This window comes from Otolemur garnettii, unplaced genomic scaffold (genome assembly GCF_000181295.1).
Source record: "Otolemur garnettii isolate 467f Iridium unplaced genomic scaffold, OtoGar3 scaffold00047, whole genome shotgun sequence".
Taxonomy (NCBI): Eukaryota; Metazoa; Chordata; class Mammalia; order Primates; family Galagidae; genus Otolemur; species Otolemur garnettii.
Window position 1 is genome coordinate 9,767,606 of NW_003852442.1, and position 22,550 is coordinate 9,790,155.

The 22,550-nt window shown below is 57.3% G+C and overlaps 1 protein-coding gene across 1 annotated transcript in view; it reads right to left on the bottom strand.

Moving 5' to 3' along the window:
- Positions 1-22,550, bottom strand: part of VAC14 (Vac14, PIKFYVE complex component) — a 106,478-nt gene continuing 83,928 nt past the window's right edge. Inside the window, exons 15-19 of the mRNA XM_003791375.2 lie at positions 10,366-10,540; positions 8,977-9,095; positions 7,204-7,283; positions 5,021-5,171; positions 1-664 (exon numbers count right to left, since the gene is read on the bottom strand). Of these exons, the coding sequence (XP_003791423.1) occupies positions 502-664; positions 5,021-5,171; positions 7,204-7,283; positions 8,977-9,095; positions 10,366-10,540 (688 nt within the window). The 3' untranslated portion in view covers positions 1-501. The remainder of the gene's footprint in view (positions 665-5,020; positions 5,172-7,203; positions 7,284-8,976; positions 9,096-10,365; positions 10,541-22,550) is intronic.

The window sequence follows — 22,550 nt, forward strand, 5'->3', positions numbered from 1 at the left end:
TTGAGGGTTTTCTGTTATTTCTTTATTGGGGTGTAGAGGTGCATCATTCAGTAGAGATCTCTGTGCTGGCCTCTATGTGCATACAAGTATGTATACACATGTACATAACACACATTCACACATGTATGCACATACACACACATAAGGCCAGAGCTTTGCTGGGCTGGAGGAGTTCAAGATCTTTTTCCAAGAGGGTATTAGAAAGAGACTGATTCCAAGGGATGGGTAGCATTTGAGGCTGTGTCCCTCTCATCCCACTGGGTGGGCAGCCAGCTCTATCTGAGTGGCAGGTGCAGCTGAGCTGACAGCACTGAGGGCCTGGGCCCTGAGAGGAGCTTGGGTAGATAGAGCAGCATCCGGCCACCCCCGGCCCAGCCCTGGGCTGGTGGTCAGGTCCAGCCCTGGCCCTGAGAGGCAGGTTCTCAGGTTCCTAGGGTTTGTGGGGGTGAAGACCCTGAGTGTTTCATGGGACCACTCATTGGGCCCTTCATGTCAGGACTGTCAGAGGATGATCTTCCGGTCCATGGGATCCCCACGCCCACTCCGCTGGTGCCTCACTTCCAGGTGCTTGTTCTGGACCTTCTCAAAGTGCTGCAGCAGCTCTGTGTAGTCGATGCTGGGGGAGTCAGCCTTCTGAGACTTGGGGGCTGCATTCAGACTGGCTCTGGGAGGAGGGAGAAGGCTCAGCATCAGGCACCAGGTCACATGGGGGCTACGGGTAGAGAGCAAGGGATCTGGAGCCGAGTCAAGGCTGGTGGGGCTCAGCCTCCTGCCCAGCAGCTACCCTAGAGAACTGGGGCACCCCATTAGTACCCCCCCAACCCCTGCCGCCTGCTGCTTGGATATTGCCCTCAGCCTGTGGGCTTGGCGATGAGGCCCAGAGCAGGCATCTAATAGGGAAGCATTTCCTGTTTACCAGTGGCTCCCTTTGGGGTGAAAGCCAGAGCCAGCAGCCAGCCAGGAAGCCAGCTGGGGCCTGGAACAGGGTCTGGGGACAAGGGGGAGGGGGCAACCTAGTCCTTTCTCTGGGGCTGGGCTTGGGCTGGGTACAACAAGCATTACTGAAGTCTCTGCTGGGCCCTCAACTTGGCAGGATTCTTGTTTTTGAGTGTTGGGGCCCTGAGGCCTATACTCACTCCCTGTTTCTGGGGGAAGGGGAACTGGTCTCTTCACTGGATACTGTGATAGCTCCTATGCTCCTGTTGCTACCACCGTCCCCAGGAGGTCTGGATGTGGCTGTGCAGTGCAGGCTGCAGTGCGCACAGGGCTCCCTAGCTGTTAAGGGACTGCAACTTCAAGCCCAGCGCTTAGCTTGCTCTGGCTACCAGAGCCTGTGAGCTGCTGTCCCATCCCTCACTGCTCTCCAGCTGAGTCTCACAGACTACTCCTTCACTCTGGCTTCCCTGGCTTGGAGAAGATCCCTGTGCTCTGAGAAGTATCTGCTTCCAGCCCTTGAGGCCTGGTGGCCCTGGTCAGGGTCTCATGAAGACCACGGGCTGCTGAGTTAAGCAGAAGACCCCTCAGCCCTCTGTATTCATGAAAAGACTCCAATACAGAGCATCCAGGCAGCAACTGAGCACAGGAGCTAGACAGACCTGGACCCAGCCGCATAACCCTGTCCTTGCCACTTAATGTTAGGCACGTGATTCAGTTTCCTCAGCTGTAAAGGGGGGGCTGTAAGGGTTCTTTCAGACATGGTGTCTTAAGAGCTCAGCCTGGTGTCCAGCAGCTTAAGGTGGTGTGTGCTGGTTGCCACTTTGGGGGAAACACAGTGGCGCTCCCCCCAATAGAGCTCTCACTCATGAGCTCCACCCGGCAGGAAAGACCAATGGCTGGAGCTTGACAGGCATTGGTCAAGGAGGCTGCAGGCAGGACCAGGATGGTGGACTCTTCCCACAGCTGAGACATCTTCCAGAGCCCAGACGCAGTGTCTTACACCCCTGCTCAGCTTCTGCCTAACCCCACCTGCTCTCCTCCCTCCTTTCTGTAAAGGACACACCACCAGAAAACACCTGGGATAGTGTCTGGCTGACTGTGCGCTGGGCCTTGTCCCTCTGCCTCCTGAATGGGGCTCAGTCATCGCTAATGCCACAAAGATCAAAAGCATCTGTGCACATCACCCCCAGCTTGTAATCTGGTGCTGGCAGCTCCCTAAAACCCCCTAGTCTCCCCTGGGCCTAATGCTTTGGCTTCCCAGGAGCACTGGGGGGAGCAGCATGCAGACCTGTGGGCACCCATCAGTGTTGTCCCTGTGGCCTTGGCCCAAGTATGTTAAGGGAGCATCTAGAGTTAGGGCTCTGAGCTCCAGGTGTCCCTTGGCTTCCTCAGAAGCCCAGGCTGTTCTCTGGGCCATAGGGTGACTGTGCCAGGGAGGTCCTTCCCCATTCTTGGGAGCCCAGAGTGGTCCATTCTTGGACCCCTGGGTGGGGTCCACCCACTTGCTTTTGATTTTTGTGGTGCCAGTGGTGATTGACCTCCCTCAGGAGGCAGGGGCACAAGGCCTGGTAAAGCATCAGCCACAGACACCACGCAAGGTGTTTTCTAGTGGTGTGTTCTCCATGGGAAGGAGGGGAGGGAGCAGGTGGGGATGAGGAGGAGTGGGCTATATCCTGCTCCTCATGATGGCCGACCCTTCCTGAGATCTTGGGAGCAGGGAAGCATGTGTCCCCATGGGGCTAGGAGGCACTGCCTGGTTTTGGAGCATGGCTCAACCCTTTCACTCTTTGTCTACAACAGCCCCAGGCACTCAGTGGCTGAGGATATCCAGCCATCGGAGCAGAGCTGGGATTCCAGCACCCTGAGCTGGTCTCTTCTGGTGCCACTCAACCCACACACCTGTCCCTAGATTTTCCTTCAGAGGTTCCCTCCTGCCTCACTGAAGAGATGGTCCATGGGCAGTGGCCCAGAAGCCTAGGTGGGGGCATGGTTGTTGAGCTCTGCTGGAGCCTTCAGGACACACAACAAGCGACGAGGGACAGGCAAGGAGAGCAGGAACTGCCCAGCTGTTCCTGGCTGGCAGGTCTGTCAGGCAACTCAACGCAGCTGCCAGCTGCCTGCCCCTCCCAGGGCTGGGACTGTCCCTCTATGCCCAACCCTGCAATCTGACCCCTCTCCCAGCTGTTCCTGAAGCCCTTCCTTGCCCACTGTCCATGTCTATCATCTCTCTTCTCAGGTCTTTTTAAGAAAGGCTGGGCAATGCCTCACACACCCATTTAGTCCACCTGTGCATTTACTGATGAAACCAAGGCATCAGACTTGCCTGAGGTCACACAGCAAATCCACAGCAAAGCCTGGACCAGATCTGAATCCAGGCCCAGCCCTCTTGCTCAAGAATTGCCTGACTCTGATCATGGGGGATGCTGAAGAAATCCTTTCTCCCAGCTTCCCTCTGCACACTTGTTCTACCCTGGGATGAATATGGGAAGAGGTCAACTATACTTAGAGCCTTGTGCCTAATCCTCCAGGATGAGGAGATGCAGCACACAGGTCTCCGACAGTGACACTGACCTTTAACACCATAGGGTCAGCTGCCTGACCGATACACCTCCCCTGGGAAGGCTGGTTCCCATGGAGAAACTGGAGGTCACAGTGAAGCAGCCCTTCCTGCAGCTTCCCCCTTCTAACAATCCCTTCCCCTCCTGAGTGGCTTCCAGGGCAACTCTAACACCCACATGGAGCTGCAAAGGCCAACATAGAGGCCAGGCTAGTAACCCGCAGTGTGGCTCCAGGGCTTCTCTCTGCATCTCAGGGCTGGCGGCTCTCTGGTCGAGGGAATCCAAGTGGCTGTCTCCCTGCTCCCTTGGGCACCACAGTGTACCCAATGCCAATGCTGTCTCCTTGGGATTACCTGGTTGGCACCCTGAGCAGCTGGGACAACAGCTGGCACCAGGGCTATTCCTGTCACCTGGAGCACTGCTGTCTGGGGAAGGGGCAGGCAGGACAGAAGCTGGGCCTTGGTGAGGGCCATACTTGCTGGGGGCTGAGCCTGTTTAGCTGGCTTGGGGCAGACAACCAACAGGTGCCTCTGCGGGGCCAGGTGGGGTGGTGGAGGCGAGGCCTGCTGGTGTGGAGGACACAGGGGCCTTGAGCACGGGTATGCCCATCTCAAGGTTGCCTGTGTCCACCCCAAGGGCAGAGCCTGAGGCCCTTCACTAGAGCCAGGCACAGGCCCGCTGAGTGGCTCAAACAGCCTGGGAGGGAATTCTAGACACACAGGGCATCTGATGCAAGCTGGGTGCACTCCATTCAGCGTAAATCTTCTCAGTGGCTCTGCCCGTTTCCATGGCGACCTGACAAGTGAAATTTTCCATCTCGGATGCCAAATGCCTGTGGATGAGGCAAAGCCTCCAAGGGTTACCAAATATAGACACAGCCCAACAGGCTCTGGGGCAGGGGCTGCACTGGGTGCATGATGGGGGCCTGGGCCCCTGCCCATAGGCTGCTGAGCTGGGCCTCTGGGAGAAGGTGTGCCTGGGCCAGAGCAGGGAGCCCCGGTTGCACTCATCTGCCACCCCACCCAGCAGGGGGCTGGGAAGGTCCTAGTAGCGCTGGGGTCTCCCAGTGCTCCCAAGTCCAGTTTACCACAGCCAGGGTGGGGAGGGATATCTGAGGCCTGGGAGATGCCTGGACTGGGCCCTCTCTCATTCTCTTGCCTGACTGCCACCAGGGTGCCATCTCTCAGCTGGGGCAGGGACTCTGTTTGGGTAACTCTTGGATGCCATCTGAGATTTTAGAATTTGTCCTAAGCTTGGCCGAGACTGCTTAGAGAACATACTGCTACTATATACCACCTTCCTTGTAAATAAGCACCTCAGCCTGATGTTCTGACCTGGATGTGCAAGGCCAAAGGGCAAGTGGCTGAGGCTGGACTGTGGCTGCAGTGACAAGAAGGGTGAGAGCTGAGGCAAGGGGACCTTGGCAGCCCCTCAGTCACCCCTCCTCACCAGACACCTCAGCCAGGGTCCTGCTCCATATCAGGAAAGTCCTTTGGGGGCAGGGCCGCAGACCCAGCTGCACTTACTCAGTCTGCAGCAGCTCGGGGTTAGGCACGCACTGGAGCCGGTGCGAGAGCAGCTGGAAGGCGCTGCTCTGGGGCAGCAGCATGAGCAGGCCGTACAGGGCCTTGATCAGGTAAGGGTTGTTCTTCACGTCCAGCAGCTGCAGGCGCAGATCTGTGGTGGGCAGGGGACAGAGGCCAAGGTTCAAGGGTCAGAGGTCTGGCACCGCTCTGGAACATATCCAGCCCAGAGCCCCAGCCTCAGTCTGGCTGGGGCCACCAGCACAGTGGCACCCACAGCCCGTGAGTGGGTCAGCCAGGTTGCTAAGCTTGTGGTGAGGCAGGCACCCCTTCCCAGCCAACCCAGCCTGCCCCCTCCTCTGCCAGGAGTGTCTTGGCTGTTTCCATGATCTCATCTTTCTTCCTTTCTACCCACCTGCCTGTCTGTCTGATCTTTCTAGCAGTCACCTCAGCTCGGTGACCCCCAGACCGCTGCTGGGCCTGGCCCACTCCCCTGCCCCCAAAGCCCAGCTACCTCCCCAGTAATGAGGGTTCGGGCTTGTAGTGTAACAGATTCCCCAGTCGGCCCTGCACGTGCCAGCACAAGAGAGCTATAAATAGGGTGTGCTGGAGAGAAAGACGGTGGATTAGGACAGCTTTAAGGGAGAGCAGGATGGAAAAATGCTTTTGTGTGTAGTGTGACACACACCAAAGCCCAGGAGTGCCTGGGAGGAGCTTTTGAATCTCCAGCTCAGACCAGCCCACTCCCACTCTGCCAGGGGAGAGATGCACTCGGGTCTCTGCCCAGCACCCAGACCAACCCGAGATGCATGGAGCCTGCTGGCTCCTGTGCAAGGCAGGCCCCACTTTCCCAAGGCCCGTGGGGAGACTGGACTCAAAACAGGCTCTCACAGCTCTCCTGTGAGTCTCTTCAGGTAGAGTCTGGGCATCCTCTGTAGGGAGAGCTATGCTTCTGGAGTGACCATGTATCCCCAGAAGCAGCTAGGCTTGGGGGCAAGGAAGCAGCAGACTAGGGCCTCTTCCCCAGGAGGCACAAGTAGAGGAGACCCATATTGTTGCCCCAGGGCTGGCCACTCCGGCAGAAGCATGGGCCTGCCTAGGAGTCTTTTCTTCCCTTTGGGCCTTGGGGAAAACCTGGGATTTCCTGTGGCTTAGATAGCACCACTGAGATCCAGGCAACTCGGGGTATTGGGCCAGGAGTGCGTTCTCCTGTAGTCTAGTCACCCTTCCCCAACAAGGCCCTGGGCCTGAGGAGAAAGTGCTTGGGGCTCCTCCAGGGTCAGGTTGGGTGAGTGGGTGCCTGTCCTGGGAGGCTCTTAGGGAGGTGACACATCAGGCACACTTGGGACAGGCTTTGGTGGTTTCTGCTGACAACAGGGGCATCAGTCACCCATGGCACTTTGCTGCTGGGAGAAGCAAGCCCTCTGAGTGGGAGCTGGGGGAGGGCAGGAGGGCCTCTTAGCTCCTGCATTTACTTTGGCCTCCAGAACTCAGGCTGGGTAGGTCAGACCTGTTGCCACAGAATGGCAGGCCTGGGTGGCCAGATTAGTGGGGAAGGGGGCCCCTGGTAGGGTTGCCTCCCAGCTCTCTATGTGCTAACACATGGGTGTCGCTTGGAGTGTGCCTGCTTTGGGCAGCAGGCATCATGTGTGCCGGGGTGCCGGGGCGGTGTTCACCCAGCCAGCTGCCGCCTTTGCACATTCAGATTGGGTGTTACTAACCAGGCAGCTCCTGCCCACCTACTCTCAGCAAACTCCAACTCTTTTTCCCAAGAGGTGTGGGCATGGCTTCTGGGCAAACAGGAGCACTTGCAAGGGGCCCCACGACTTCAGAGAGCCAGGGCAGAGGGCAGTAGGCTTAGAGGAGTAGCTGGAGACAGGCCTGGGCAAGCCTTGGTATTAGCCTTCAGGTGGGTTTTACTGTCAGCACTGACCTGAGGGACACAGGCAGGTCCCAAGTTCTGCTCTGTGTACCCCATCCCCACACCAGCTGGTCTCTCAGTCCTGTCATTCCCAGCCCTACATTCTTGACATTCCAGAAGCATCCCTGGGGTGACTGCCCTCCCTGCCCCCCCAGCCTTGGCCAAGAGCCAATCCTGAGATTGGCTCAGCTGGGCCTCCCTCCAGCCTGGCCAAAAGCTGAATGCTGGGCGTGCTAGGTGGGTGAGGCAGACACAGGACTCTCACATGTGAAGATGGGGCACTCGATGAGCTGCACCAGCTTGTCCACTTCTGTGAGGAAGTCCACAGTGACCTCCAGGTCCCCGCTGGGTAGGCAGTCAAGGAAAGTCTGACCGCTGGGCCAGCACAGCCACAGCTGCAGAGCTGGTGCCAGGCTGGTCCCACCTTGGTAGTACGTGGCAGAGTGCAGCCTGGCGCTTGTCCTGGCAGCTGGCAGCACCATGTGGCCTTCACCCCGGTCCCTGACTTCCTTTGCCCAGAGTGCAGACTTTGATGAGCAGGATCTAGTATACAGAGCGCATGAGGGTGTCCTCTTCCCTTGTCCCCTCTAGATGGAAGCCGCCCGTGTGCACTCAGGTTCTGGGCCTGCCTACAACCTGCCTTGTCTATATCCTCTGGTATAGAGGCTCTTTTTTTTTTTTTTTTTAAGAGACAGAGTCTCACTTTATTGCCCTTGGTAGAGTGCTGTGGTATCAGAGCTCACAGCAACCTCCAACTCCTGGGCTTAGGCGATTCTCTTGCCTCAGCCTCCCAAGTAGCTGTTGCAGGCGCTCGCCACAATGCCCAGCTATTTTTTTGTTGCAGTTTGGCCGGGGCCGGGTTTGAACCTTTTACCCTTGGTATATGGGGCCAGGACCCTACTCACTGAGCCACAGGCCCCGCCTTCTTTGTTTTTTGTTTGAGACAGAATTTCACTTTGTCGCTCCTGGTAGAGTGCTGTCACGTCATAGCTCACAGCAACCTCAGGCTCCCAGGCTCAAGTGATTCTCTTGCCGCAGACTCCTGAGTAGCTAGGATTAAAGGCGCCCGTCACAACACCCAGCTATTTTTAGAGATGAGGTCTCGTTCTAGCTCAGGTTGGTCTTGAACTCATGAGCTCAGGCAATCCGCCTGCCTTGGCCTCACAGAATGCTGGGATTTCAGGCGTGAGCCACTGTGCCTGCCTTTAGAGGCTCTTATCACAGCCCCACAGCCTGTCAGAGAGGACTGGGCAGGAGACAGGGCCACATCAGGGCTGCAGCAAGTGTGTTAGGTGGTGGCCAGCCAGAATTTGGGTCACACAAGTGCCAAGAAGACCAGGATCTGGGTTGGGGAAGGAAAGCAGGGACCCTGCAAGGACCCAGGCAAGGTAGCTCACACCAAGTCCAGGGTTGCACACCAGGCATTCACAGATGAAGCTGTTTGCTTCTTGGTGCCTCTTACGGGGGCCAGAGTCGAGGTGTGCACAGGCTCTTCCCCTCCTGAAGCCCCTCTGTTCAGCCTGCTTCCCCCATCCCATCTCCTGCTGAGTCTACCTGGCTCTGGCTCTGTGGCCCTGAAGGCCCACTCCTGAGCTTGAGCCTGTAGGCCTTGCCTGCACCTGCCCAGGGCCTTCTCCTCAACCCCTGACCGACAGAGCCCTGAACAAAAGTGGCCAGCAGGAACTGCTGTGAACAGAGTGTACCTGCCTCATCCCTGGTGAAGGAGCTGGGGCTCACCCTCACCTGGTGGCCTGGTACCACTTGCTGGCTAGGCTAGGCTAGGCCCACTCAGCTCAGATCCCAACTCACAAGATTTCTCCAAGGCCAGTTCCCCTCTAAGAGGCCCTTAGGTGGCCTGCCCGTTGCTAATTGTGCTGTCCTTGATTCATCCCTCACAGCACCCTGGTCGGGCAGTCCTGGGGCTGAGCAGAGGGCCAAGGGCAGGAAGATGGCTGCTGGACACCCCACTGGGTGGGGAGGGGGTCACCCAGCCCCTCCTGCCCCTCAGTGGCCTACCCAAACAGTGAGGGAAGGATACAACTTCTGGATGAGGTCATAGGCGTGCTGGTAGTTCTGGGTGAGGAAGCACAGGGACACCGTGGTGACTGGGTTGTGGCACCAGGAGCGGTATAGGCAGCAGAACAGGTTCTGGCTCTCCTGAAAGAGAAGAGTGAGAGCACTTAGGAGGGCCCTGCTCCTTGTGGGACCAGGATGGAGGGAAGGGGAGCAGAGAGCCAGCTCATCCCCCCACCGTATTTGGCAGCCCAGCTGGGAGCTAGCTGTCACAAAGGAAACGCTGACAATTCCTCCTCAGACCCTGTCATTACCTCCCAGTCCCACAGAGCTGCACAGTGGTGAAAGACTGGTCAGGAGCCTGTCCTTTGTGCTGGTGTTACTGCCCTGGGCAAAACAACAGTAATTGTGCCCCTCAGAACTCTGGGGCCAGTGGGGCTGGGTAGGCAAGGGGAGCAGGCTAAAGCTTCCTCAGAGGCCAGGCTCTCCCAGTGGCATCCTCCCCTCTGTCCTCAAACACCACCTCCTCCCAGTGCAGGCCAGCCCAGGAGCTGAGCCCACACTTGGGGGAAACCTCTGCCCCTGATGAACATTCTTAAGGCCTCTGCGAATGTCTGGAAAGAACCACAGGAGGAAGGCAGGGCTGTGGCCTGGATCACTCTGAGCCACTTGGCCCTAGACGCCCTCAGACATGAGCTTGGATGTCCTAAGACTCCGGGGGAGGGTGTGGAGGCAGGGTCTGCAGGGTCCTGCTAGGCAGAGGCTGTGGGGAACAAAGCCTGAGCCCTGGCACTGAGGATGGGGCCTGCTGCAGCCCGCCATGCTCGGCCCTGAACCTCTCCTCAAGTCATAAGGGGAGCGAGTGTCTGCCTCCCTGTTCTCTCTGAGCAACCCTTGGTGTGTCCTCACCCAAAGTCTGGGATGGGCAACAACCTGATACCCTGGCTTATGAGAGGTACCTTATGACACAGTACAGCTATGGGAGAGAAGGGCCAGGCTGACAAGGACAGGAGAGTAATTAACCCCTTAGCTCCTGGCAAGGTTACTGTTCAGAGGCCTGACCCTGAAAAGGAGTGGGACCAGAGCCAGTAGAGGCTCTGTTTGGGGCGGGGGGGAAGGGGGATTTGGGTAAGGGAGGGTGTCAGGCAGAGAAGGCAGGGCTGGGGGAGGGTCAGGGAGGGCACCTGAACCTGAAGAGACTACAGACCCTTCTGCAGGCAGAGACCTCCACAGCAGATGACTCAGCTGGTGGTCAGCGCTTATACACAGCCTTCCACTCAGGGGTCTATTTCAGCTGGACTGGGCAGGTCTCAATTTCATCCCCATCGCCTTCCTGAGAGTGGCCTGGGGCTACTGAGGGGAGGACTGGGACACGTGCGAACAAACCCTGGGGTCAGACTCTGACCCGGCGTACCAGAGTCTTCAGGTCCTTGAGCTGATTTCGTAGCTGGAAGAGCTCTGTGGAGGTGAGCAGGATGGTGTTGAGGGCATGGACCATGGTGGAAGCGAACTTGAGGTCTTCCTCCTGGAGCAGGATGTCAGCCATCGAGTGGAAGATGTTCTCTGCGTTGAGCAGGAGGCAGAGCTGCCTGGAACGGGTGGTGGGGGTCAGGGCTTGGGCTGCTCTGGAGACCTCTGTGCGGAAGCCTGCTCTCCCTAGGGGGCTGGTGTGGAACCCTGACTCTGAGGCCTGTGTGGGTTGCTGGGCCCCACTCCACACCTCTCAACACTGCCTGCCTGGCCCAACACCTCTGGGCTCTAGAGGATATAGTGACCTCCCGTCCCCATACCAACAAGGGAAATGGCCAGGGTGGGGAAGAATCTTCTCCAGCCTGGCCCCCTCTGGCTACTGATGATGAACAGGGCCAGGGGCACATCCTGAGCTTTCCACCTGTGTCAGCAATGTCCCCCAGGCCATGGCACTCCTGCCCGCTGCTAAGCCGCAGTGACTGCTGCTCCACCCACTGCTGTTCCCCTGGCCTGGGCATGCCTGCAGGTGGCAGGGGCCCAGCAGGTACTTATGGAATGAACCTCATAAGGACCTGGGGTTTTTCTCTCACTGTACAGATGACAGTCTGGGGCAGGGGGGAGAAGTGACCTGACAAAGGCCCCAGGATTCCTGAGGATCAGAGCTTGGATCCATTGCCCCCTGCACCACGACTTTCCACTGTCTATCCTCTAGCAAGACTACTGGGGGGAGGGGGACAAGAATTGGGCTCTGTGAAACTCTATGTTTCGGTCTCCATATTATAAGAAAGAGAAATAACCCTGAGAATGAAGAAAAGCAGTTTTTCCAGGGTCTCTGGGGCAAGATGGTGTCCACAGTGATAAGTGGGTTTTGAGGACAGGCTCTGAGGAAGCCTCTGACCACCCTACTTTCCCATGTGCCCTCAGGGGCTTGGCTTTAGGGGACAAGCCTAAAGGCTCCCTGGGTGATGGCTTCCTAGCTGGGGTAGGGCCGGACTCCCATTAGGAGTCCCTGGGATCTGGAAGCTTCCTGAAAACTGAGAAGGAAGTAGGTGAGGGCCGTACAGGAGTGGGCAAGTGGATGGTGGGGGTTGGGTGCTGCCTGCCTCCCACACTCTGCTCCCAGGAAGCACTGCCACGCACCAGACAAGGGGTCTGAGTCCTCAAGGTCCCCCATGCTGCATGATGTGAGCCACGTCTGTGGCAACATGCCTGAATGTGTCCACATCCTCCCAGGTCACTGACCTTGTGCTAGACTCAGTGTTATCGAGCCCTGTTTCCTGCTTGCTTCTGAATACCAGCCATGGGTTTGGGGCCAGGCTGGAGAAGATTCCTCCCCACCCTGGCCCTGGAAAAATCCCAGAGAGTTTGGTAACGGAGAGGTCAAACCACGAAGCGCAAACAGTGGGCAGGCCATCTCCAGCCTAGTCCCAGCTGGAACCAGCAGGCCTGGGCAAGAAACCATGAGAGAAATCTAAACAAGGCCGAGGCAGGGTGGGTGAGTGGTGGACGCAGGACGTGAGGCCACTTCATCTCAGCCTTGCACGTGTTCCCCTGCTGTAAGGTGGTGGGCAGATGCGTCAGAGCTGGAGCTCCCAAACACCAGCTGTGTGATCTCAAGGTCTCTGCACAACTTCTCCACTTTTTACCCAGGGGCCATCCCTGCTGTGAGGTAGGGGGAACATTCAGAGGCCAGCTGGGAAGACTGGAGACAGCTTGTGTCAGGTGCCCAGCGTCTGGAACACGGACAGGGACCGGAACCTTCCCAGTGGGGATGACAGCCAGCCCACCAGAGGGAAGGCTGGCCAGGCTGCCTTAAGCCCAAGGCCGGGAGGTGGTGGCCCTGCTGAACTTGGACAGGGCTTCCCATCCCCTCCTAGCCCTCCCTTCCTGGGATAAGCCCTGTCTCCAGGGCCGTGGGACAGAAATGTTCCAGAAGGGCAGGCAAGGGAGGAAGGGGAGCGTTCTGACAAATGGTCACAAATGCCCGTCGCCTGCAGCTGCTGCCGTCTCCATGACAGAGGCCAACAGCTGAGCTGCTGCCAGGCAGCGCTCTCCAGGGATCACAGGCTGGGCCAGCCGGAGGGTGGGGGTGTCACGAATGTGAGGACAGCTGGGGAGGGTGCGAAGGACAGGCAGGGGCTGGCGATGAGGAGGGGTGGGTGCCAAGGCCTCTGGGTGTCCCAGAGAACCCGGGGAATGCAGACAGTGCTGCACAAGGTCAGGGATGGCAGAGTTTTCTGAATTACCCTCCTCTTCTCTTGCCACCAGCCACACGACCCTCTTGGATTCCCTCTCACCTCACTGCTGCACCTCCTCCCCTAACACTGGGATGGCCCTTCTGCTCTTCTCTCTCTAGTCTATGCCCCTTGCGGGTCTCTGGTCCCGTGGATGTGTTCAAAACTGTCTCTAGATCAGTGACTACCACATGTGCCCTCCTGCCCTGAGAACCCCTGAACTCTGGATGGGACTGCTGCTTTTCAAAGGCATTTCAAACTAAAGTTTGGGGGCAATCCCTGACACCCAACTCCAGGTGTCCCCACAGACTTGCCACCTCTCCTCCATCTCCTGTCCATCCAGCTGCTCAAGCCCAAACCAAAGAACTGTCCCTGCTGCCCAGCCCCTCCATGAACTCCGGTGGGCAGGCCCGGGGGCCGTGCCTTCAGAGAACATCCCAACCTCTCATCCCTGCCCTGTCTTAGCCCCTCTTTCTGGGAGCACATACCCCCTTTGCCTAGTCAATCTCCTGCTACATGTCTCACTCCTATGGCAGTCCTAAAGAGTGCCAACCAGAGCACGCCCCTCCCTTGCTGGGGACATGTGGATGGCTTCTACTGGATATAAAATAAAGCCCACCCTCACTGTGGCCTGCAAGATCTCACACCCTTTGGCTCCTCTCCAGCCTAAGCTCTTACTGTCCCTCCTCTTATGATGTTGTTGCCTTCTGGGCTTTTCTTCTGTCCCCGACCCGGTGAAGCTTTTGAGCTCCCCACTCTGCCTGGGCCTGGCTGGCTCTGCCTTGCTGGGCATCTGCCTCCCGGACTTCGAGGCCTGGGCTCCATCCTCAGGTCTTGGCAAAGCCTCGGTCTGGTGTGCACACTCCCCCCTCAGAGCAAGTCCTGCTTCTTCCCAGGCACCCACCCTACTTGAAATCATCCTGTTGATGTACCAGGTCTGTCTCACTGGCCAGAATGTGAGCTGTAAGGAGCAGGGCCTTATCTGTGATCCTTGTCACCCATTCCTCTCCCCTCAAACCAAGGAAAGGGCCTGGTTCAGCAGTTGCTCAGTCATTATCACTGGACACTGCTGTGTTAAGGACTGAAATTCTCTTGGACAAGACTGCAGACATGCCCAGCCTCACTCTGCCCCTTCCCAGGCACCCATACTCTGGTCTGCAAAAAGAAGCTGCCCTGATATTACATGTTTTGGGGTTTTCTTTTCTTTCTTTCTTTCTTTCTTTTTTTTTTTTTTTGAGATAAGAGTCTTACTCTGTCACCCTGGGTAGAGTGCTGTGGCATCATCACAGCTCATAGCAACCTCAACCTCCTGGGATCAAGAGATCCTTCTGCCTCAGTCTCCCGAGTAGCTGAGACTGCAGGTGCCTGCCACAATGCCTGGTTAGTTTTTGTATTTTTAGTAGAGACAAGGTCTTGCTCTTACTTAGGCTGGTCTTGAACTCCTGAGCTCAAGTAATCCATCTGCTTTGGCCTCCCAGAGTGCTAAGATTACAGGCGTGAGCCCTGTGCCCAGGCCAGGCCTGGCCATCTTGCCCAGTCTCCTCTGATGCCCTGGCCTCCTCCTCTGGGAGGCCAGGTTGTCTCAGGAGACTTGGGAGCATGTGCCTGCATGACAGCTGAAGGATCAGCAATAACACACTGCCCCGGCCTCTCCTGAGAAGCGTCCCCTGAGCACTGCTAATTAAAACACCACGGGAGGGGAGGGGAAAGGGAGAAGCTAGGAGCGGCACCCATGGAGAGCAGCAGCTGGGGCCCACCACACTCTGTACGCTCCTGCCAGCCCTGTCCAGGAGCCTGGAGGGGCAGCTCACGGGGCTCCACCAAGGGAGTGGGGTAAGGTGAGGGTTGCATTCGGCTTACCCCAAGGTCACCCCAGGTTTGGGGAGAAGGAAAACACCTCCTGGACCCCTGGTTCACAAGGCCTCAAGAAGACAGGAGTAACAGTGAGAGTGTCAGCTGCTCACAGGGCCCCTCAGTTTACTGGGTCCCCAGGCTGAGGGTGCTATGCCAGCTCACCTGGATCCCGCCGGGGTGGTGGGTAAGAACAGCCCTCCCAGAGGGCTTGTCAGGGGCAAGGCACTTTTCTGGGCAGCTGGGGGGATGGTGAATGGGGGTAGGTCAGCTGGACCTTACCATAGAGAGCTCTGGAGCCTTAGCAGGATGCCAATGCCTCCTACTGACTCAAGGGAGGTTGGAAAGGGGGCCCACTTTTCACTTCAATCCCGGGGCCACACAGGATCTGCATAGATGGCCCAGGGTTACCATGTGCCTGGTGCTGGGCTCTGAGCTCCTGCAGTGGCTTCTTACTGAGCCCTCACATAACCTGTGCAGGGTGTGTGATTACCACTCTCATGCAGAGAAGAGGATTCCAAGGTTCAGAGAGGACCCATGGCACCACTCACGTCACTGACCAGGAGAGGATGGAGGATCCAGAACCTGAGTTCCTCGTCAAAACTCTGCCTCCCTGGTCCCTGTTGTGAGCAGCACCAGGGGCTGTCCCTGCTTGGTGGAGGCCTGGCAGATGGCTGCCTGGCAGGGCTGGTGCGTCATCACTTCTCTGCTGAGCCCAGCCCGGTTTGAACTGCCTGGCTGGCTCTCAAGCACAGCGTCAATGATGGAACCCAGCTCGTGAGTATTAGGCATCTGTCCTTGTTTCTAACACCCATATTAAAGTGCTACTCATCGTGAGACCATGGCCTGGAAACTGCTTGGGGACAAGGCAGAGAGATGAGGTGGCAGGAAACCTGAACAGAGTCTGGGAGGGCACAGGACTGCACCACCCCCCTGGCTAGAGGAGGACAGGGTCCGTACATGAGTGTGTGGCAGTGGGGCTGGTGGCCTAGCTGGGGCTCTGCTTCTCCCTTTCAGGCTCCCTGCTGTTGTCTGGACAGCTGATTCCCTCCTTCCAGCCAGGTCTAGTTTCGTGCTGGGGTAGGACCTGCTTCTCTTTGGCTCCTCTGCCCCTTACCAGGAGCTCTCAAGTGAGCGCTGGTATGCTCTGAACCACCTTCCTACCGGAGAGAGGAGGCTGTCACTCTCCCTTAAGAATGGAGAATCCTGCCTGGTCTGTGGATTCCATTCTTTGGGGGCAGCCTCAAAAGGCCAAGGCCAAGGCCAAGGACCCCACTGGAGCCAGGGAAGGAAAGATATGGCTCTGGCTCCCCTCCCTCCCCTGGCTCTGGTGTGGGCCGGTAAGGTACTCTGAAGCACCGTTTGCCTGGCAGTGGCTGAACACACCTGCCAAGCTAGGTGAGCCTCACATCATTGTACCTTTGACCACCCACACTGGATAACTGTCACCATGCCCCAGGATCCAGCCTGGACAGCCACAGGCCTCAGGGCGACCCATGGTAGGAGGTGCTCTTCCAAGCCCCTGCCTGGCACCCAGCACAGTTCCTGCTTCAGGTGAAACCCAGGGCAGTAAATGTGGGAGGAGGGAAGTGTCAAGTTGAAGCAGCCTTGGGCTCTGGGTGGCTCTAGACCGGTCAGTCATGCCCTAACGCTATATGGCCTGGCCTGGAAGGTGGTGGGAGCCTGGCACCTTCTTCTCTGGCAAGTCCTGGGTTGGTGGAGGGGCCACAGTTTACTTGCTCTCTGGGGATTGGATAGCCCCTCCCCAACGTAAGTGAAGCTGAGCCTTATTTTGGAGGACAAGGGGCTCTTCCCCACCCCGGGCTGTGGGTGGACAGCAGCAGAGCCCCTGCCTGGGCATTCCCTGGAGTGTGGGCCCTGGAGTACAGAGGGCTGGCCTAGGTGTCCTTCTTGGGAGTAGGCACACTGGCTCCCTGCTGTGCTTTGTCCTCATCTCTGCCCTGTGGCTTCAGGGAAGATGGACGACTTCTTCCCACAACCCCATTTGCCTGCATCCTTTGAAAACAGGACCAGCAATGTTACCAGGACAGAAACAGCCTCCCCCAACTGCACTGTCAGCCGATTCTTCCCAGGTCCCTTGGCTGTTTGCTCAGGACGCTCGAGCCAGCCCCTGACTTTCCTCTGGCACTCATCACCAAGTAAGGGCACACTGCGCTCCCACCACCTCACCCGCCCACCCTCAGCACAGAGCCACCTAAGGGAGGTGGGGGACTGGACCAACCCGCTCTCCCCAACTCCTCCTTCCTTAGGTCTGTTCTCCTCAAGAGAATGCCCAAAGGCAATAGCAGCTGATGCGTCTGACCTATGGCAGGGATGACTGCGGGGAAGAGAGGGAGAGGGCCCAGGAAGGCCCCTGTGCCTGCCGGCCTGATAGTGCAGGCCTTCAGGGACATTGGTGGGCACAGCCTGCCCCTCTGGCCAGCTGACCCAAGGCTTGTGGGCAGGCATGTGGACAGGCAGACTCGAGAAGTTTAAGGGGAAACAGCTTGCAGTGATCACCCCCTCTTAAAACCTGTGATGTTCTCGACTGTCCCAACCTGTAAGCTATCCACACTAAGGAGGTGGCCACCAGGAGTATGCAGAACAGCAGTGCCAGTGGAGATGCTCTGGAGTCTAAACCCCTTGAGTAGAAAGAGGTGCTAACACTGAGGGAAAGGCATAGATGTGAGGGCCCGACACCCACCTGGGAATCCCCACTTGCCATTTAGAGTTTATCTCCACGCCTGCCCTTGCCTGCCCTGGGACCAACAAAGGACTCAGAAGCCTCAGCAGGCAGGGTCAGGGTGGGGTGGGTGTGTCCCAGTGCTTCAACCCTCTGCTTCCCAGCCCACCCTGCCACCTCACACACAATCAGTGGGATGAGTCCTTCCCAACTGTGCCTTGTTAATGCCACCTGAGAAGCAGTAGTTCGGATGGTCTTGCTCTGCGCCCCCCACTAGGCTGGGCCACAAACAGATACAGGAAGGTCTACCTGCTGAAACCTGGAACTGCCCCAAACGCGCAGCAGAACCCACCCCCTCAATGCTGTCCCACCACCTGGTTCTTTATGCCTCTGCTTCTCCGAGGTTTGGCCCCAGGACCAGCTTCTTGGTGGGGGTGTGACAGGGGATGGAGGCAGGAGTCTCTATGCCCCCTTGCAGGCACTGTCAGCTCTTGACAAGTTGGGGGATTCTAAGGAGTGACACGGCCTGTAGTCCTGGTTCATGGAAACTCAGAGGCTGGGTTGGCTGCTGATTTTGAGAGTCCAGGGTAGCTGGACTCCGCTGCCCTCTGTAAGCAGCCTCAGGGCTGGATCACCAGAGCTTCGTGGCTCGGTCCCCTCCCCTCCTGCAGCCTGGGCCTCCTTCCTTCACTTCTATCCCTAGCTGCCTGTGGTCCACTGACTAGGCCAGTGTCACACACAGAGGCTTGAGCCCTTACCTCCTCTCTGTGCTGGTTACTGGCTGGTGTCCATGTCCCCATCGGTGGTCCAGGCCTAGTGGGCCATGGGCACTTTTCTGGGAGACACCTGCAGTTTCATGGCCAGTAAACCTGAAGCTCAACCTAATATCAAGGCCAGAAAACACAGAGGCACCCAGAGCTGTTCCCAGAGGAAAAGGGCCCATCCCTGCTCAGCAGCTGGGATCCTTTAGGAATTTAAAGAGAAAGCAGCTTTGGGTCAGCACACCCCAGCAAGGGAGGGAAGGAGCGGGCTCCCAGCTACAGCTCAGAAAACTCCAGAGTTTCACTGCATCCGGCCCCTCCCCCTCCAGATCTTCCCTTCCAACTCTCTGCTTCCCAAGTATGAAAATTGTAAATCTGTTTTATTTATTTCAATCAATCCTCGGCAGTGTGCCCCTCAGGGCAGAGGCAGCCATGGTAACCCTGCCAACTCATGCCTTAAAAATTCACCATGTTTAATACAGCCAGTGCGTCTGGTACACTTAAAAGTTTCTTGAGGGGAGGTGGGAGGAGGGGGAGGATGTGCAAGGACTTATTTTTCTGGGGCTCGCTGGGAGCTGGTGGGAGGGGTATGGAGGAGGCCAGACCTACAGTTCTCTCAGCTGTTTGTCCCTCTGCCTAAGAAGAGCCCTGGTCGGACTGTGCGGGCTGGGGGCAGCCAGACAACTGGACTCACCTGGAGATCTGCAGGGGTCCTCACCCTGTGGGAGGAGCCATTCCCTCACTTTAGGTTTAGGGTTTGCTCTAGGGGCTAGTTGAAGGTGACACAGAGACGTGAGAGGTGACTCCTGCCTTTTCCGCTACTCAGGGTGTAGGGGCTTTACCTTCTTCTAGGACTTTAGGCATTTTGCCGTGGCCCAGTGGACAGCCTGGCCTTATTCTCTATGTGCTCTGGCCAAGCCAATCCCACTACCCTTTCAGGGGTCCTTTCCAATACCCTACCCCCTCACCTGCCGCTAGCTCCCTACCAGCTCCATCTTAAACCCACGTTGGCCCCTGGGTCCTCCTCAAACTCTGGCCTCTTCCTCCATCCAGACCACAGCTTCCCAAGGCCCAGGGCTGGGCCCCTGTGGGCAACAGGGGATGGATGCTTGTGGAACAGAGCAGTAACAGCAGGAGAGGACAAGGTGGCCTGCGTCACACCATGGTCATGGAAATGCACACTCAGGGGCCTGGGGATCAGGTGCACTGTGAAATCAGGGTTTATGAGGTATCTGGCTCTGCTTAAAGCACTTTCAGAATTTGCAAGGAGGCCCTTAGATGGGACTCAGCAGGCATCTCACAATGAGTGTGGGTTCATGTTCCAGAAAAGAGGCTGTAGCTTCTGCCCACAGGGAGAACAGGGCTGGGTGCAACTCAGAGGTAGGGGCTTAGAGGCAGGGGTGTGACCTCTGTGATGGAGGCTCTCACGCCAAGGCAGCAGGGAAAACTCCTGGGGACTTGGCTGAGACATTGTCTTGGTGCTGGAGAAAAAGGGAGAGCAAGACAGGATGTGGAGACAGCCAGTGGGGTAAAGGAGTGAGGTCAGACTGGCCCCTGCCCAGGCCTGCATCATTGCCCAGGCCACAAACCCGTATATAGAGGCATGTGGCTTCTAAGTGTTGAACCCTCAAAGTGCATGAAAACAAAGGGACAGGTGACAACAGAAATGCTGACATCTCCTTGACAATCAACTCTAAGAAACTCTGAAAGGTGTCTGAACCCGTGAGCCCACCTGGGCTCCTGTATCCTGCCACAGGGATTTCCTGCAAGTTGGAATTTCCTTCCTAATAACGGCCATAAATGACAGTTTTGGAGTGCGTCCTCTGCATTAGGCACGTCATGTACATTCAGTGTCTCAACATGGCCACACTGAAAGGCCACATTTTAGCCCTGTGGCCTTTTTAACAAGGATGCATGTGGAGCACAGATTAGAGGCCCTGCCACTGTCCCTGGTGGGCCAGCCTGACCCAGCTCCCAAGCCAACATAGAATGTCACTGCCATACACACAACACACAGATCCCAGGCCCAGATGGTGCAGGGCTCCTTGGATGTGCTTTTCTGTGAAGACAGTTCAGGCCACCTGAGCTACAGATGTCATCGGGGCCTTCTGGTGGACCGGAGCCGAGTTTGTCCAGGACAGCATATCTGCAGCTGGCTCCTTCACCTCTCTCCACCCCGGGGGCATCTCTGTGTGGGCAGGCACAGGCCACACCTGGTCAGGATGATGCTGTCCTGCTGGGGTGATGGCTTGCCTCCCAGGGGCCCAGAAAGAAGCAGGGCCTGGAAACTGTACCCATTGTTCTATAGTCCAGACTCAAATCTGGGGGGGGGGGGAGCAGGGGCCATGGGGGTGACTCCAATAGTAGGTTCCCAGAAACCTCTCTGGGATGGAGCAGCAGCTCTTGAACATGTGTCCTAGGCCAGCTGCTGCCTCAGGTCCAGGGTGGGGGGCAATTAATATGATGATGCCTGGTGTCCAGGGAGCTGTGGCCAAAGCTGGTGCTCTTAATTTGGGGCCAGGGAGGCGAGGGAAACAGTATCCTTCAGCCCCAGCTGCCCTGGCGTCTCCTTGGTCAGCTATAAGAGAACCACAGAAGCAACCTCTCTCCCTTTGAAGCCCCTGTAAGCATAACTTCCTCCTGGGGACATGTCATGCTTCCCTGCGGAGGTGAGACCTGCCTGTGAACAGGGTGGTGCACCTTGGGGTGCTGCTGCCCCATCCTGGACCCTCCGGCCTCTCTACGCCCCTGTCACCTTCTAGTCAGGCCTATGCGCTCCAACCTCAAGGGACACAGGAAGAGACGAAGCCAATGACTGGCTCCAGGCCACATAGCAAGGGCCACAGCTGGGACTGAACTTGGGTCCTTGACCTGGAGGTCATGTTCCCACTCTGCCAGACAGCCCCACACTGTGTGACATCCGCAGAAGGACACAGACCTCCCCTCTGTGGCCCAGCCCCTCCTCTAACCCATGTGAGGGCTCCAGTTCCCTTTAGCTCAAGTGCCCAGGGCAGAGATGCCCCTTCACCCCCTGGCATGTGACCTCATGCTCTCACATAGAAAGCCTGTCTAGAAACAGCTAAGGGAAACACACCCTGTACCGCTGCCATGTCCCCTGCAAACAACTGGGGTTGCCTTGTGAGAAACGAGGCAGTGCCAAAAGCTGGGAGAGTCAGCCAGGGTTACCCCATGGTATCCACAAAGGGCTGGGGAGACACTTGCCCAATAGTCTTCCTGTCACCAGGCTGTTGTGTTCACATTTTCCTTTACTTCATTCCATTATTCCCAGACTCATCCCTTTGTTCCAGGCTGAGGGAGCACCCCCTGCTGCTGTTTATACAACCACAAACATTTACAGATGGCGAGCATCCTCCTTCCGCCTCTGCCAGCCCTGGGCTGGGGCACCAAGGCCTTTTCAGGGCCCACAATCAGCCCCTCTGGCCTCAAAGCCATGTCGTGCTTGGCTTGGGCCCAGCAGCCCCAGTGTCCATGTGGCCAGAGCCTGAGGTGAGAATGCTTTCCTTCCCTAGTCCTTGTGGTTGTCCCTGGTGATCACAGTGACTCACTGGTTATCTCATGTTCCCATGGTGACTTTCCTCCAAAGGGTTCAGTGTGCTCTGAAGGAGTTCCAACCTGGGCTGCCATTTTGATTTCTGGTGGCACCTTTGCGTGCTCACCAAGTGCCCTTGGGGCCAGGAGCACAGCTTCAGCTCCACACCTCTCAGCAGAGAGCCACCACCCTTGTCCCACTAGTGTCCTTACCCACCACGAAGGCTGTGCATTTACCCTCCAGAACCAAGAGTCCCTGGAAGACCTTTGAGGTGCCAGGACTAGGTGCAACCCCCACCTCCAGGACGGGAGAGGCCAGCAGCACTCTCAGAGAGTGGGACCACAGAGCCTGGACCAGCGTGAAGCCTGTCTTCCCTTGGCCCCATCTCCACCTGCAGAGCCTGGGTCCTGGTTCTTGAGTTTCTGCCTGATGTTTCATTTACTTTCCCTGCTGGTCTCTACCTTGATGGTCCCAAGCCCCACTGTGTGCGGCTCTGATCTCCTCTGTTCAGACAGAAGGAAGAAAAGACCAGCTCTTAGGGAAGACCCAGTCTTCCCCAGGGCTCTCCCTGGCCTCTAGCTCTGTTTTCTTGGGCGGCCGTGAGGCTGGGCTCCCTCCATAGCACTGGCAACCCTAGTGGAGAGGCACAGCCATTTCTGCCTTTCTGGCTCTGTGTGACTTCTGCAGACAAAGCCAGTCCTGATCAGGAGCTAGAGCCATTAGTGCCTTTCTCATGTCATGTCTTTAGTCCAGGGGTTTTGTGAAATTTTATGAACTGAGATGGGTTTCTGTAGCCTTTATAAGTACTCACTTAAAGGGCACTGAGTTAAGTGTCAGAAAACAGTACGGGAAGTTAAACACTAATACCCACCACTGGCAACAAAGAGCAAATATCACAGTAGCCGGCCGCAGTCTCTGGGAGGCTGGGAGATAGATGAGAGGATGGAAGAGCCGCAGCAGAAGTGGTGGGACAAAGGCAGCGTGGAGGGGACTCCTTCAGGTCTGTAGGCAAATGGAAGGGGGGGTGGTCTTCTCATTGTACCCTCCCCC